Source organism: Piliocolobus tephrosceles, chromosome 17 (genome assembly GCF_002776525.5).
Source record: "Piliocolobus tephrosceles isolate RC106 chromosome 17, ASM277652v3, whole genome shotgun sequence".
NCBI lineage: Eukaryota > Metazoa > Chordata > Mammalia > Primates > Cercopithecidae > Piliocolobus > Piliocolobus tephrosceles.
In genome coordinates, this window is record NC_045450.1 from 41,233,601 (window position 1) to 41,246,097 (window position 12,497).

Genomic DNA, 12,497 nt, shown 5'->3' on the forward strand with positions numbered 1-12,497 from the left:
GCCGGGCACGGTGGCTCAAGACTGTAATACCAGCACTTTGGGAGGCCGAGACGGGCAGATCACGAGGTCAGGAGATCGAAACCATCCTGGCTAACACGGTGAAACCCCGTCTCTACTAAAAAATACAAAAAACTAGCTGGGCGTAGTGGTGGGCGCCTGTAGTCCCAGCTGCTCGGGAGGCTGAGGCAGGAGAATGGCATGAACCTGGGAGGCGGAGCTTGCAGTGAGCTGAGATCCGGCCACTGCACTCCAGCCTGGGTGACAGAGCGAGACTCCGTCTCAAAAAAAAACAAAAAAGAGTAGGAACCTTGATTTAGTGACATCACCCATCACTCATCTCAAGGACTGGTGTTGTAAGCATAGTATCTTTAAAAAGTAGTAGTTCATGGGTAAAGAAGAAAGGTCAGAGCTTATGATTTTTTCCCCAAATCTTAGACTTTAAGTATTAGGTTCCCCAAAATTCATGACCATCCCCTTTTGTATTAGCGGTGCTGTGTTACTTGGGGGTCAAAAATACAAAAGGAAAAAAGCCACAGATAATATTTTCCTTCCAACAGAAGTCATTATCATGGACATGGACCCTTTTCTTCACTGCGTGATCCCAAACTTCATCCAAAGCCAAGACTTCTTGGAAGGGCTTCAGAAGGAACTGATGAACTTGGACTTCCATGAGAAGTATAATGATTTATATAAGTTCCAGCAGGTATTTATTCCCCTGCCACATTAACTCTTCCAGCTCAGAAATTCACTGTCTCTGAAATCATTCAATACCTTTAGCCTTGAGGTTTTAGGATGGGTTTGCCTTGAAGGGTCCTTGCATTGACATTGTTAAGAGCATGCCTTCATTTAACCAAGCTTACTGAATGTTAACTATGTGTTAAGTGCTATAATTATTATATGGAAGCCTTAGACAGTGCCTGCCTGTAAGACTTCAAAATCTAATGTTTTAAGTGCAGGCTCTGTACTCTCAAAGACTTCTCAGTTTCTTCATCTGCAGCATGGGGAAAGTGATAATGTCTTCCCTAGGTACACAGATTTCTATGGGTCTCATGGCCTTGCCTCCTCTTGGATGTCTAGTAAGTATCTGACTCTTAAGTCCAAAACTAAACTCCTGGTCTTCTCTAAATTTGCTCCACCTGCAGTTTTCCCCATCACAGTTAATAGCAACTTGATCTTTCCAGTTGCTCAGGCCAGCAGTGATAATAGGGGTGAAAGTGATGGTGATAGAGATAGTGAAGAAACAAATTAAGCCGATGAGTGAATATGTTATAAACAAAGGGATTAAGTACATGTGGGTAAGTGGTATGATGATGAAGAGAGTTGTATGTTGGGAGACAATTACCATTTAAGATTTTGAGTTCGGGCTGGGTGCGGTAGTGCATGCCTGTAATCCCAGAACTTTTGGGAGGCCAAGGCGGGTAGATCACCTGAGGTCAGGAGTTCGAGCCCAGGCTGGCCAACATGGTGAAACCCTGTCTCTACTAAAAATACAAAAATTTTCTGGGTGTGGTGGCATGCACCTTTAATCCCAACTACTTGGGAGGCTGAGGCAGGAGAATTGCTTGAACCCGGGAGGTGGAGGTTGTAGTGAGCTGAGATCACATCATTGCACTCCAGCCTAGGCAACAAGAACAAAATTCCATCTTGAAATAAAATAAAGTTTTGAGTTCATGTTTTTGTTTCAGGTGGCTTGCTATATTACAGTATGCTCTACATTGTAGTAGGGCAGAGTTAATATTCTTTTTTTTTTTTTTTTTTTTTTGGTGGACAGTTTAATTGGGCAGAAAAGACGATCTCTTTTTTTTTTTAAGGTTGGTTTTTCTACTCTGGAAGACACAGCCTAGTCTAGGTATAGAAATACAGGTCATTGGTTTCCCCAGTTTGGGGGTATATCTTTCAGTGCATGGAGGATGTCACTCTTAGAAGTCCTTTGTAAACCTCAGGGACATCTGTGCTTCAAATTGGGGAAAAAAAGAAAAAAAAGACAAATGAAAAAGGTGAAGTTTTTTTTTTTTTTTTTTTTTTTCATTTTCCCATTTTATTTTATCTGGGATAAGAGAGTAAGTAACGAATTTCTCTCTCTTATTCTTCTACACTAGAGCTGATTGGTCAGATGGATATATCCTGACCTTCCCCAGATCTTTCTGTCTTTGGGCCTTATACACATGACTGAATTAACCAGGATAAATACATGAAAGATATGACTCTTAACAATTCAGAAAGCTGAAAACTAAACTGCTTTCCATGGTAAGGTTGCACAAAACCACAGTGGCCTGCTATTGTGATTATCACACACTTGGCTTCTTGTTGACTTAGGGCCATATGCATCTGATTACTAAAATTGAAACATCAAAATACTTTTTACTTAATGCAATTTGGAAGATTAAAAATACTGGAAGAGGGCCCAGCGCAGTGACTCACGCCTGTAATCCCAGCACTTTGGGAGGCCGAGGCAGGTGGATCACCTGAGGTTGAGAGTTCGAGACCAGCCTGACCAACATGGAGAAACCCCATCTCTACTAAAAATACAAAAAATACAGGTGTGGTGGCAGGCACCTGTAATCCCAGCTACTCAGGAGACTGAGGCAGGAGAATCGCTTGAACCCGGGCGGTGGAGGTTGCAGTGAGCTGAGATTGCGCCACTGCACTCCAGCCTGAGTGGTGACAAAGTGAGACTCCACCTCAAAAGAAAAAAAAAAAGAAACAAAAACTGGAAGATAAAAGGTGAAATAATAAAAAGAGCCTTGGGTGATTGGAAAAAAAAAAAAAGGAGCTGCCATTACTCTGGATCCACATGGAAGTTTGGTGAAACTACTGTGAATAATTTTTACTGTTAATCTCTGTTGGACAGGAACTCTTCACCCTGACAATAGATGTAAAACCTGGTTTCATTCTCCTGCCCCTTTAATCCTCATCCATGCCCTTTTCTTTGCTTATGGTATGAACTGACTTGATAATTGGGTCTCTGACATCTTCCAACTCCCATAACCAACTCTGTCATTAGTAGTTGCCCAATATTCTGTATTTTTTAAAGCAAGCATTATTGAGTGCATAATTTATGCCATACTAAATGCTTTATATTTATTCATTAAATCCTCAAAACAATCCCGTTACTATACCTGTTTCACAGTTGAGGAAACTACATTAGTTTTTCTTTTTCTCTGGATCATTCCCTTCAACATAACAAAAAGAAAAAAGCTGTTAGTTCTTATCATAAGAAAAAAACAAAGTTCTTGACCTAATTTTCCCTTCAGCTACCACCCCATTGCTGTGCTTCTCTTGACAGCAGAATTTCTTATAAGAGTTGTCTGCACTGTGTCCAATTCCTCTCCTGTCAGTCTCTGGTAAGCCCATTTTAATCAGGCTTTTGCTTGTACTACTGCACTGAAACTACACTTGTCAAGGTCACCCATAACCTCCACGTTACTAAATCCGATAATCAGTTTTCAGTTCTTCCTTGCTCATCAGCAGCATTTGACCTACTATATCACTGCTTCTTCCTGGAGACATTTTTTTCACTTTACTTTCAAGTTACCATGCTCTCTTGGTTTCTCTTCTTCCTCAGTGGCCATTTCTTGTTAGCTTCCTTTGCAGGTTTTCCTCTTCCACCTGACTTCTTAATGATAGAGTACTCTGCATCCTAATGCTTGGCCTCCTTCCCTAGGTACACAGATTTCTGTGGGTCTCATGGCTTTGCCTCCTCTTGGATAGCTAATGAATTTCTGACACTTAAGTTCAAAACTAAACTTCTGGTCTTCTCCCTCTAAATCTGCTCCACCTGCAGTTTTCCCCGTCACAGTTAATAGCAGCTTGATCTTTCCAGGGGCTCAGGCCAAAAAGGAGGTCATGCTTGATTCCTCTCTCACCTTATATCCAGTCCATCATGAAACTCTGCCATCTCCACCTTCAAAATACAGGCAATCGCCACATGACATTTTCTGTCAACAACAGATACAATAGTGGTCCCATAAAGTAACACCTATTTTTACTGTACCTTTTCTATATTTAGATATGTTTAGATACACAAATACTTCCTATTGTACTGCCTGTAGTATTCGGTAGAGTAACATGCCAGGTTGTTCGTAGCCTGGAAACAATAGGCCATACCATATAGCCTAGGTGTATATAGTAAGTTCTACCATCTAAATTTATGTAAATGCACTCTGTGATGTTGGAACAACAATGAAATCACCTCACAACAAATTTCTCAGAGTGTAAATGACATGCCACTGTATATCTAGAGAAGCCCACTTCTTACTGCTTTCAATGCCAAAAGCCAACACCTGGTTCAAGCTATCTGTGTCTCCCAGGGATTATTCTGTTAGTGTATCAACCATTTTCCCTTTTACTGTCTCCTGCTTAGACAGTCGCTGAAGTCGTTGTATTTTTAAAATATGTAAATGGACCCAAGATAATTAAAAATATGTTCACATAAAAAGTTGTACACAAATATTTATAGCAGCTTTATAATTGCCAAAAAGTGGAAACAGTTTAATGAATAAACAAAATGTGGTATACCCATAGAATGGAATACAACTCAGCCATTAAAAAGGAATGATGTACTGATACTACCACAACATGGATGAACCTTGAAAACATTAGGTTAAGTGAAAGAAGTCAGATGCAGAAGGCTATGTATTATATGATTCCATTTATGTGTAATGTCCAGAATAGGCAAGTGGTTGCCAGGAGCTGGGGGGAGGAGAGAAGAGGGAATGACTACCTAAATGGGCACAAGGGTTTCTTTTTGCAGTGCTGAAAAGTTCTGAAATTAGGAAGTGCTGACGATTGCCCAACATTGTGAATATACTAAAATCTAATGAATTATACACCTTCAAGAAATTGAAATTATGTGGATAATTATGTGTTAGGCAGATATTATGTTAAAAAATGTTATTTCTCAAAAACTCCAATGACCTTTTTTTTTTTTTTTTTTTTTTTGCTTCAGAAATCATCAGGTGAGGCCTCTCATTTCTTTAAGTCAAAGCTAAAGTACTTAAAATGGCTTTAAGTCCCCTATTACTTTTTTTTTTGGACAGAGTTTTGCTCTTGTTGCCCAGGCTGGAGTGCAGTGGCAAGATCTCGGCTCACTGCAACCTCCGCCTCCAGGTTAAAATGATTTTCCTGCCTCAGCCTCCCCAGTAGCTGGGATTACAGGCATGCGCCACTATGCCCAGCTAATTTTTGTATTTTTAGTAGAGACAGGGTTTCACCCTGTTGGTCAGGCTGGTCTCGAAGTCCTGACCTCGTGATCCACCCACCTCGGAGTTCTGGGATTATAGGCGTGAGCCACTGCACCTGGCCCCGCTATTGCCTTTTTGGCCTCATCTCCTACTGCCCTCCCTCTTCCTCTCTGCTCTTGCAATAGCTTGAGTAGGCCAGGCATGCTTCATGCTCAGGGTCTTGAATGCTTTGTGTCTTGATATTCCCTTGCCACACTTCCCAGCCTCCTTCAAGTCTTTGTTTCACCTCCCTGAAGTCTACCTTGGCCAACCTGTTTATAATTGCAAACCACTCTCCCGGCTGAGCACTCCCCATTCTTCTTTCCCTGGGTTTCTTTTTTTCCCTTACGCACTTCTCACCATCTTTATACTCATCTGCTTTTTGTGTCTGTTGTCTATCTCCCTCAACAGGTGTAGAAACTAGACTATAATGACTTAAGTATTTGTTTAATGAATAAAGCACAGAGGGTAATAACTTGGCAAGTCACAGACCCATCCAGTGGAGGGGCCCTGTATTAAGCAGCCTGGCTTCAGAGTCGGGGCTCTTAATGACAATGCTAGGACCAGAACACTCACTAAACAGCTCTCCTTTGTGTGTCTCTTATGTGAAGGAAATCCCTTTTTTTCTCTCTTTTCATGATCAAGTCTGATGATTTGAAGAAGAGAAGAGAGCCTCACATCTCCGCTTTAAGGTAAACAAGTAATCATATTTGTTGGGTGCTAAATATGTGCCAGGCAGAGTAGTAAGTGCTTTAAATGTTACAACGTTGCATATGTCATATAATTCTTGTTGACATTGTTAACCCACTTTGTAGAGGAGGAAAGAGACCAAGAAATTGAGTTTACATAGCTTAAAATTAAGGGAGCTAGCATACAAACCTAAGTCTGTCTGATTCCAAGTCCCAAGTTCTCAGTGATAAAATGCTCAACCTTGTTAGTAATCAAAGAAACAGAAGTTAAAACTGGAGATACCATTTTTCACACGTTAGGTTGTTAAATATTAAAAATAAAAACCCTAGTGTTGACAGATGTAGATCGATACCTTTATACACTGCTGCAGTCTTTCTTAGAAGATGGTTTTAAAAGATGTATCAGAACCCTTACAAGTATGCATATCTTTTTGTAGAATAATTTCATTTATAAGAATTTATCCTGAGGGCCAGGCGCGGTGGCTTCTGCCTGTAATCCCAGCACTTTGGGAGGCCGAGGCGGGTAGATCACCTGAGGTTAGGAGTTCGAGACCAGCCTGACCAACATGGAGAAACCCCGTCTCTACTAAAAATACAAAATTAGCTGGGTGTGGTGGCACATGCCTGTAATCCCAACTACTTGGGAGGCTGAGGTAGGAGAATTGCTTGAACCCAGGAGGCAGAGGTTGGGGTGAGCCGAGATCAAGCCATTGCACTCCAGCCTGGGCAACAACAGCAAGACTCCATCTCAAAAAAAAAAGGAGTTATCCTGAGAAAATAAGGATATGCTCAAATGGCCGGGCGCAGTGGCTCAAGCCTGTAATCCCAGCACTTTGGGAGGCCGAGACGGGTGGATCACGAGGTCAGGAGATCGAAACCATCCTGGCTAACACGGTGAAACCCCGTCTCTACTAAAAATATACAAAAAAAAAAAAACTACCCGGGCAAGGTGGCAGGCGCCTGTAGTCCCAGCTACTCGGGAGGCTGAGGCAAGAGAATGGCGGGAACCCGGGAGGCGGAGCTTGTAGTGAGCTGAGACCCAGCCACTGCACTCCAGCTTGGGTGACAGAGCCAGACTCCGTCTCAAAAAAAAAAAAAAAAAAAGATATGCTCAAAGATTCCATACAAGATTATTTATTGTAATATTGTTTATAATATTGGAAATTATATACAAATTTTATGGCCCATGGAGATTTAAACATAATAGTACAAAACATAAAGTGGAAACTATACAACCATTAAATATGATACATATGAGTTTCGACACATGAATGTGGTAGTTATCTATTTTCTCAATTCTAAGAAACTTTTAACATTTTAACATCTCTGGGATCTAGTGTCTCACACAATCACTTTTGTGTCCTACTTTAATTGACAGCATTTTTTTCTTAGTAGTATATAAAATAATGATACTTAACACATTTTTGTCAAGAGAAAAAAAATAAAACAATACACACAATTTGATGCTTTGCTGTTTTTTCTGACCAATGGATTCACATCACATGATCTTATTTTAAAAAGAGATACACACACCTACATTTGGGTGTCTGTGTGTACAAAGTAAAAGATTTGGAAAAATAGAGTAACTCTTGCTGGTAGGAATACAGATTTTTTTTTAACAGTTTTTTACTTACATGGGATTTTTTCCTAGTTTCTATAATAAGTATATGTTGCTTTGTAATAGCTGTTTTTCATCTATATGGTATAAATTATTCTCATTATATATTTTTTCTCTGCAACACTTCCATGTATTATAGGCAGCTTGCACAGTTTCTTCTAAATCCTGAAGTATTGCTTGTGTGTTAACTGTAACACATTATGTTTCATATTTACTTAGATTTTTCCCCCTAAAGAAAGATTATCATGCATTAAGACATTATCTCCTTAGTTCACAACACCCCTCTGCTAAGCATTTCATGTGGGACTGAGTTACATTCCACACCGAGGGCTTACAGCCAGATGGTGAGCAAGCTGCAACTCCTTAATCATTACAGAGAGCTGATATTTTTATTTCCCACATGGGTTCTGTGAGTTCCTTCATGAATACAATTAACAAATGCTAACAATGACAGAAAATAAGCCCGTCCTTGTGACACTTTCATAGAATGAGTAGAAGAGCTTTTTCTGGAATTTGTGAAAGCTGATGTTACCAGCAAAGGATTTAAGACTATTAGTTGCTTAAAGTATCACGACTTGAAGAAATATTTATCACTCACATTATCTGAAGCCTGGTTCAGCAGTTTGCTATCCTGACCCATTTTATATGATTTGCAACTCTGCCTTTAGAAGTTATATAGACTGACTGAGCACAATTATTTTATGGAATGTTCTTTAAGCTTGTTCACAGCTGATAATGGAATTTTTTGGTTTGGGTAGTATATAATACGAAAAGGTATTTCCTAATGAAATCTTAGAGATCAACCTGGAGATTTGATATTTAGTTATAAACAGGACAGTTCTATTTTATGGGAATTTCAGTTATGTGTATTTAGAGTAGGATGATCCAAAAAAATATTAAGTATCTTTGTAAGCGTAATTTGAACTAATGTAAATCTTTTAAAAATGTTTTTAATTCTTCAAGGTTAGTAATAATTCATAATTTCAAAGTTGATTGCCTGAGTGAGTTATAAATTGTGTTAAGAGAGTTCTACATGGAGAGCCAGTTTAGCTGGTAAATGGAAGCGTTCACCATTTTGTATTGGTTTCCTGTTAGCATCAGAACTTCTATGAAAAATTATACTCATTATTATGCATTTAATTCAACACTCATCATTATTGCCATTTAAAGTTGTTTTAATCTTCTAAAACAGTGCCACCCAAGTGTTCATTAAATGGTGGTACCAGTATTAGTGCTTGTGATTTATAGTAAATGTATATTTGGTCTTGGTCTCTATTCCTGGCACAGACTTTTCTGACCTCCTGCAAGGGAAGAGGGGTTGGAGGTTGAGTCAATCACCAATAGCCAGTCACCTAATCAATGATTCCTTTGTAATGAAGCCTCCATCAAAAACCCTAACCAAAGGAGTTCAGGATTGCTGAACCCATGGAAGTGCTGGGAGGGTGGTGTACCTGGGGAGAACATGGTGTGGAAGCTCCACACCCCTTCCGCATACCTCACCCTATACGTCCCTTCTGTCTGACTGTTTCTCAGTCGTATCCTTTTATAATAAACTGGTAATCTAGTAAACAAACTTCTTTTGAGTTCTGTGAGCTATTCTAGCAAATTATCAAACCCAAGGAGGCAGTAATGTGAACCTCCAGTTTATAACTGTCTGGTTAGAAGCATATGGGTCACAACTTGAACTTGTAATCAGTATCTGAAGTGGGGTTGGGGGAAGGGGCACACTGGGGGCAGTCTCATGGGACTAAGCCCTTAACCTTTATTAACACCTGGTAGAAAGTGTCAGAATTGAATTGAATTTTAAGACACTCAGCTGGTGTCAGAGAATTGGACAGTGTGGGTGGATAAGCCCACACATTTGGCATTGGAAGTGAAGTAAAGTGTATAAAGAAAAACAATCGAGGCCAGGTGCAGTGGTTCACGCCTGTAATCCCAGCACTTTCGGAGGCAGAGCCGTGCGGATCACTTGAGGTCAGGAGTTGGAGACCAGCCTGGCCAACATGGCAAAACCCCATCTCTACTAAAAATATAAAAATTAGCCAGGTGTGGTGGTGCACGCCTGTGGTCCCAGCTACTTGGGAGACTGAGGCAGGAAAATCGCTTGAACCCAGGAGGCAGAGGTTGCAATGAGCGAAGATCACACCACTGTACCCCAACCTGGGCAACAGAGTAAGACTCTATCTCAAAAAAAAAAAAAAAAGAAGAAGAAAGAAAAGAAAATATAAACAGTTGAGCTTTCCATTTTAGTGCTGAAAAACTTGTCTGAAAACCAATAACTTGGACTAGAACACTGGTGTGATGAGTTGTTATGACAAAGGCCAAACTGCTGCCTTGAGAGGGCATACTTTAAATTTAGGAGAAAGAAAATACTGAGAAAACATGAACCATTAGAACAAAAACTAACAAAAACAGTGTAGATAGAGATTTACATTTATTTTTCTGGGAACATTAGACTTAAACTATGCAAATTTGAACTGAGAAACATTTCTCAGAATGTCTCAAATGAGATCTGATCTCATTTGAATGAATGTGATCTCCAGGAAAGAAAAGTTGTGGCCTAGATCCAAATTGTTGTGGCCTAGATCCCACACTGTGGCATAACAAATTATCTTTTGTTTACATTTCTAGGAAAATTCTGTTTGAAGATTTCCGGTCCTGGCTTTCTGATATTTCTAAAATTGACCTGGAATCAACCATTGACATGTCCTGTGCTAAATATGAATTCACCGGTAAGGAAGATAAAGACCTGGTGTCTATAAGATTTAAAGGCTTTAATTCAACATGAATAGAGAGATGGTATCTGTGCACCAAAACATTCAACTGAATGTCCCTGCAAAGCATCCGGATCTTCCTGATAAAGACCCAGTTCATAGACAGAAATGCCTACCTTATTGGAAGGCATAAGCAGTGGTTGTCTTTCAGAATATGATGAAAGCTACTGACCATATTTTCAGCAAAATCCCCATGACATACATACACACCAACTGTACATACAATATCAAGAAATTCAGAGTGATATATAAACTCTATTCTTAGACTTCCTAAGGAACAACCATCTCCTTCAATGCTATTTTCCCTTCTCTTTTTTATTTTGAAGGCAATAAGTGAATGCATTATTAAAGGAAAAAAAAAAATCAATATTGTAGGTATATAGTGTAAAACCATGATAGCTTTCTTCACCTTCTCCCTGCTCCCTCTTCTCTTCAGAGGTACCCATTGTCACCAGTTTGGGGTGCATCCTTCCATTTCCCTTTCTGAGCATATAAATGGTTTTTTTGTTTTTTTTTTTGGATACAAGCTTGGTTTTTCACCCAGAAGGAAAAGGTTTTTTTCTTTTTTAAATTTTACTAAATAAAATAATCATTTGAGTGTGCTCTCATACACTGTCCTGGAAGTATAGATGGCTCACAACTTTTAGAGGATGACTTGGTGATACATAGGATCATAGGATATCTTCATTTACTGCCATGTTTTCTTTTTTTTGTTTTGTTTTTTTATTTTTTGTTTTTTTCGTTTGTTGGTTTGTTTTGAGACGGAGTCTCCCTCTGTCACCCAGGCTGAAGTGCAGTGGCACAATCTTGGCCCACTGCATCCTCCACCTCCCGGGTTCAAGGGATTCTCTTGCCTCAGCCTCCTGCGTAGCTGGGATTACAGGCATATGCCACAACGCCTGGCTAATTTTTGTATTTTTAGTAGAGATGGAGTTTTACCAGTTGGCAAGGCTGGTCTCGAACTCCTGACCTCAAGTGATCCACCTGCCTTGCCCTCCCAAAGTACTGGGATTACATGTGTGAGCCACCATACCCAGCCAGTATCTTTTTTTTTTTTTCTTTGAAGTAATTTCAAACTTGCAGAAAAGTGGCAAGCATAGTACAAATAATTTATTTTTTCCTATTTGAGAGTAAGTTGTTGGCATGATGTTCTATGACCTCTGAATACTTCAATAATTTCTACAAGGACATTCTCCTACATGATAATCATAAACCATCAGAATCAGGAAATTAATGTTGATGGCTTATTCGACATCAATGGATTATCTAATCCCCAGGCTCCATCCAGGCTTCATTATTTGGTCCTTTATAGCAAAAGGACCCAGTCCAGGGTTGCATGTTGCATTTAGTTATAATATTGTCTCTTCAGCGTCCCTCAATCTAGAACAGCCCTTACATCTTTCCTGGACTTTCATGATCTTTATGCTTTAGAAGACTTACAGATGAGTTGTTTTGGAAAACTTTCCTCGGTTTCGGATTGTCTGATGTTTTCTCATGATTAGATTCAGGCCATGTATTTTTGGCAGGATTACAGAATTGATACTGTGTTCTTCTCACTGTATCAGGTGGTGCATGGTTTCAGTGTGTCACATTATTAGTGATATTAACTGTGATCACTTGATTAACGTGGTGGCTGACATCAGGTTTTTCTACTGTTCTTTTTCTCGGTATATATTTTGTGGGGAGATACTTTAAGATTATGTAAATATCCCATTTCTCATCAAATTTTGATTTGCTTATTTTAGCATTCTCTGATGTTTCTTGCTAAATTATTACCATGAAGGTTGCCAGATGGTGATTTTATAACAATAATTTCTCTACATTTATTGTCATTCCACTCTAGAGAAGACATTTCGCCCGATATATTTATTCATTCGTTTATATTGGTATGGATTTATGGATTGCTATTTGTGTAATGAGCATGTTATCAGTTACTGTCATTATATTGATGCTCATACTGTCCCTGATTTATCAAGGAGAACCCCTTCAAACTGACTTCTGTGTCCTTTTGCTATGTCCCCATCATTCTTTTTTTTTTTTTTTTTTTACTTTCTGCAAAACAAGATTTTCCATGCCAAGGTCCTAGAATGACCTGGAGTTGGCCATTCTTCCAAAGAATCCTGGTTCTTTTTAGTGAAGAATGATACTTAACAATCAAGATCTGGACTCTTAAGTGTCTTTGCTATTAGGGTGT

At 39.4% G+C, this 12,497-nt stretch overlaps 1 protein-coding gene across 2 annotated transcripts in view; it reads left to right on the forward strand.

The window, feature by feature from the left end:
* The window catches only part of OGFOD1 (2-oxoglutarate and iron dependent oxygenase domain containing 1), a 30,037-nt gene that overhangs the window by 1,505 nt on the left and 16,035 nt on the right, over positions 1-12,497 (forward strand). For both annotated transcript variants that reach the window (XM_023209973.2, XM_023209972.1), the window contains exons 2-4: positions 558-703; positions 5,868-5,914; positions 10,161-10,261. In XM_023209973.2, the coding sequence (XP_023065741.1) occupies positions 558-703; positions 5,868-5,914; positions 10,161-10,261 (294 nt within the window). The remainder of the gene's footprint in view (positions 1-557; positions 704-5,867; positions 5,915-10,160; positions 10,262-12,497) is intronic.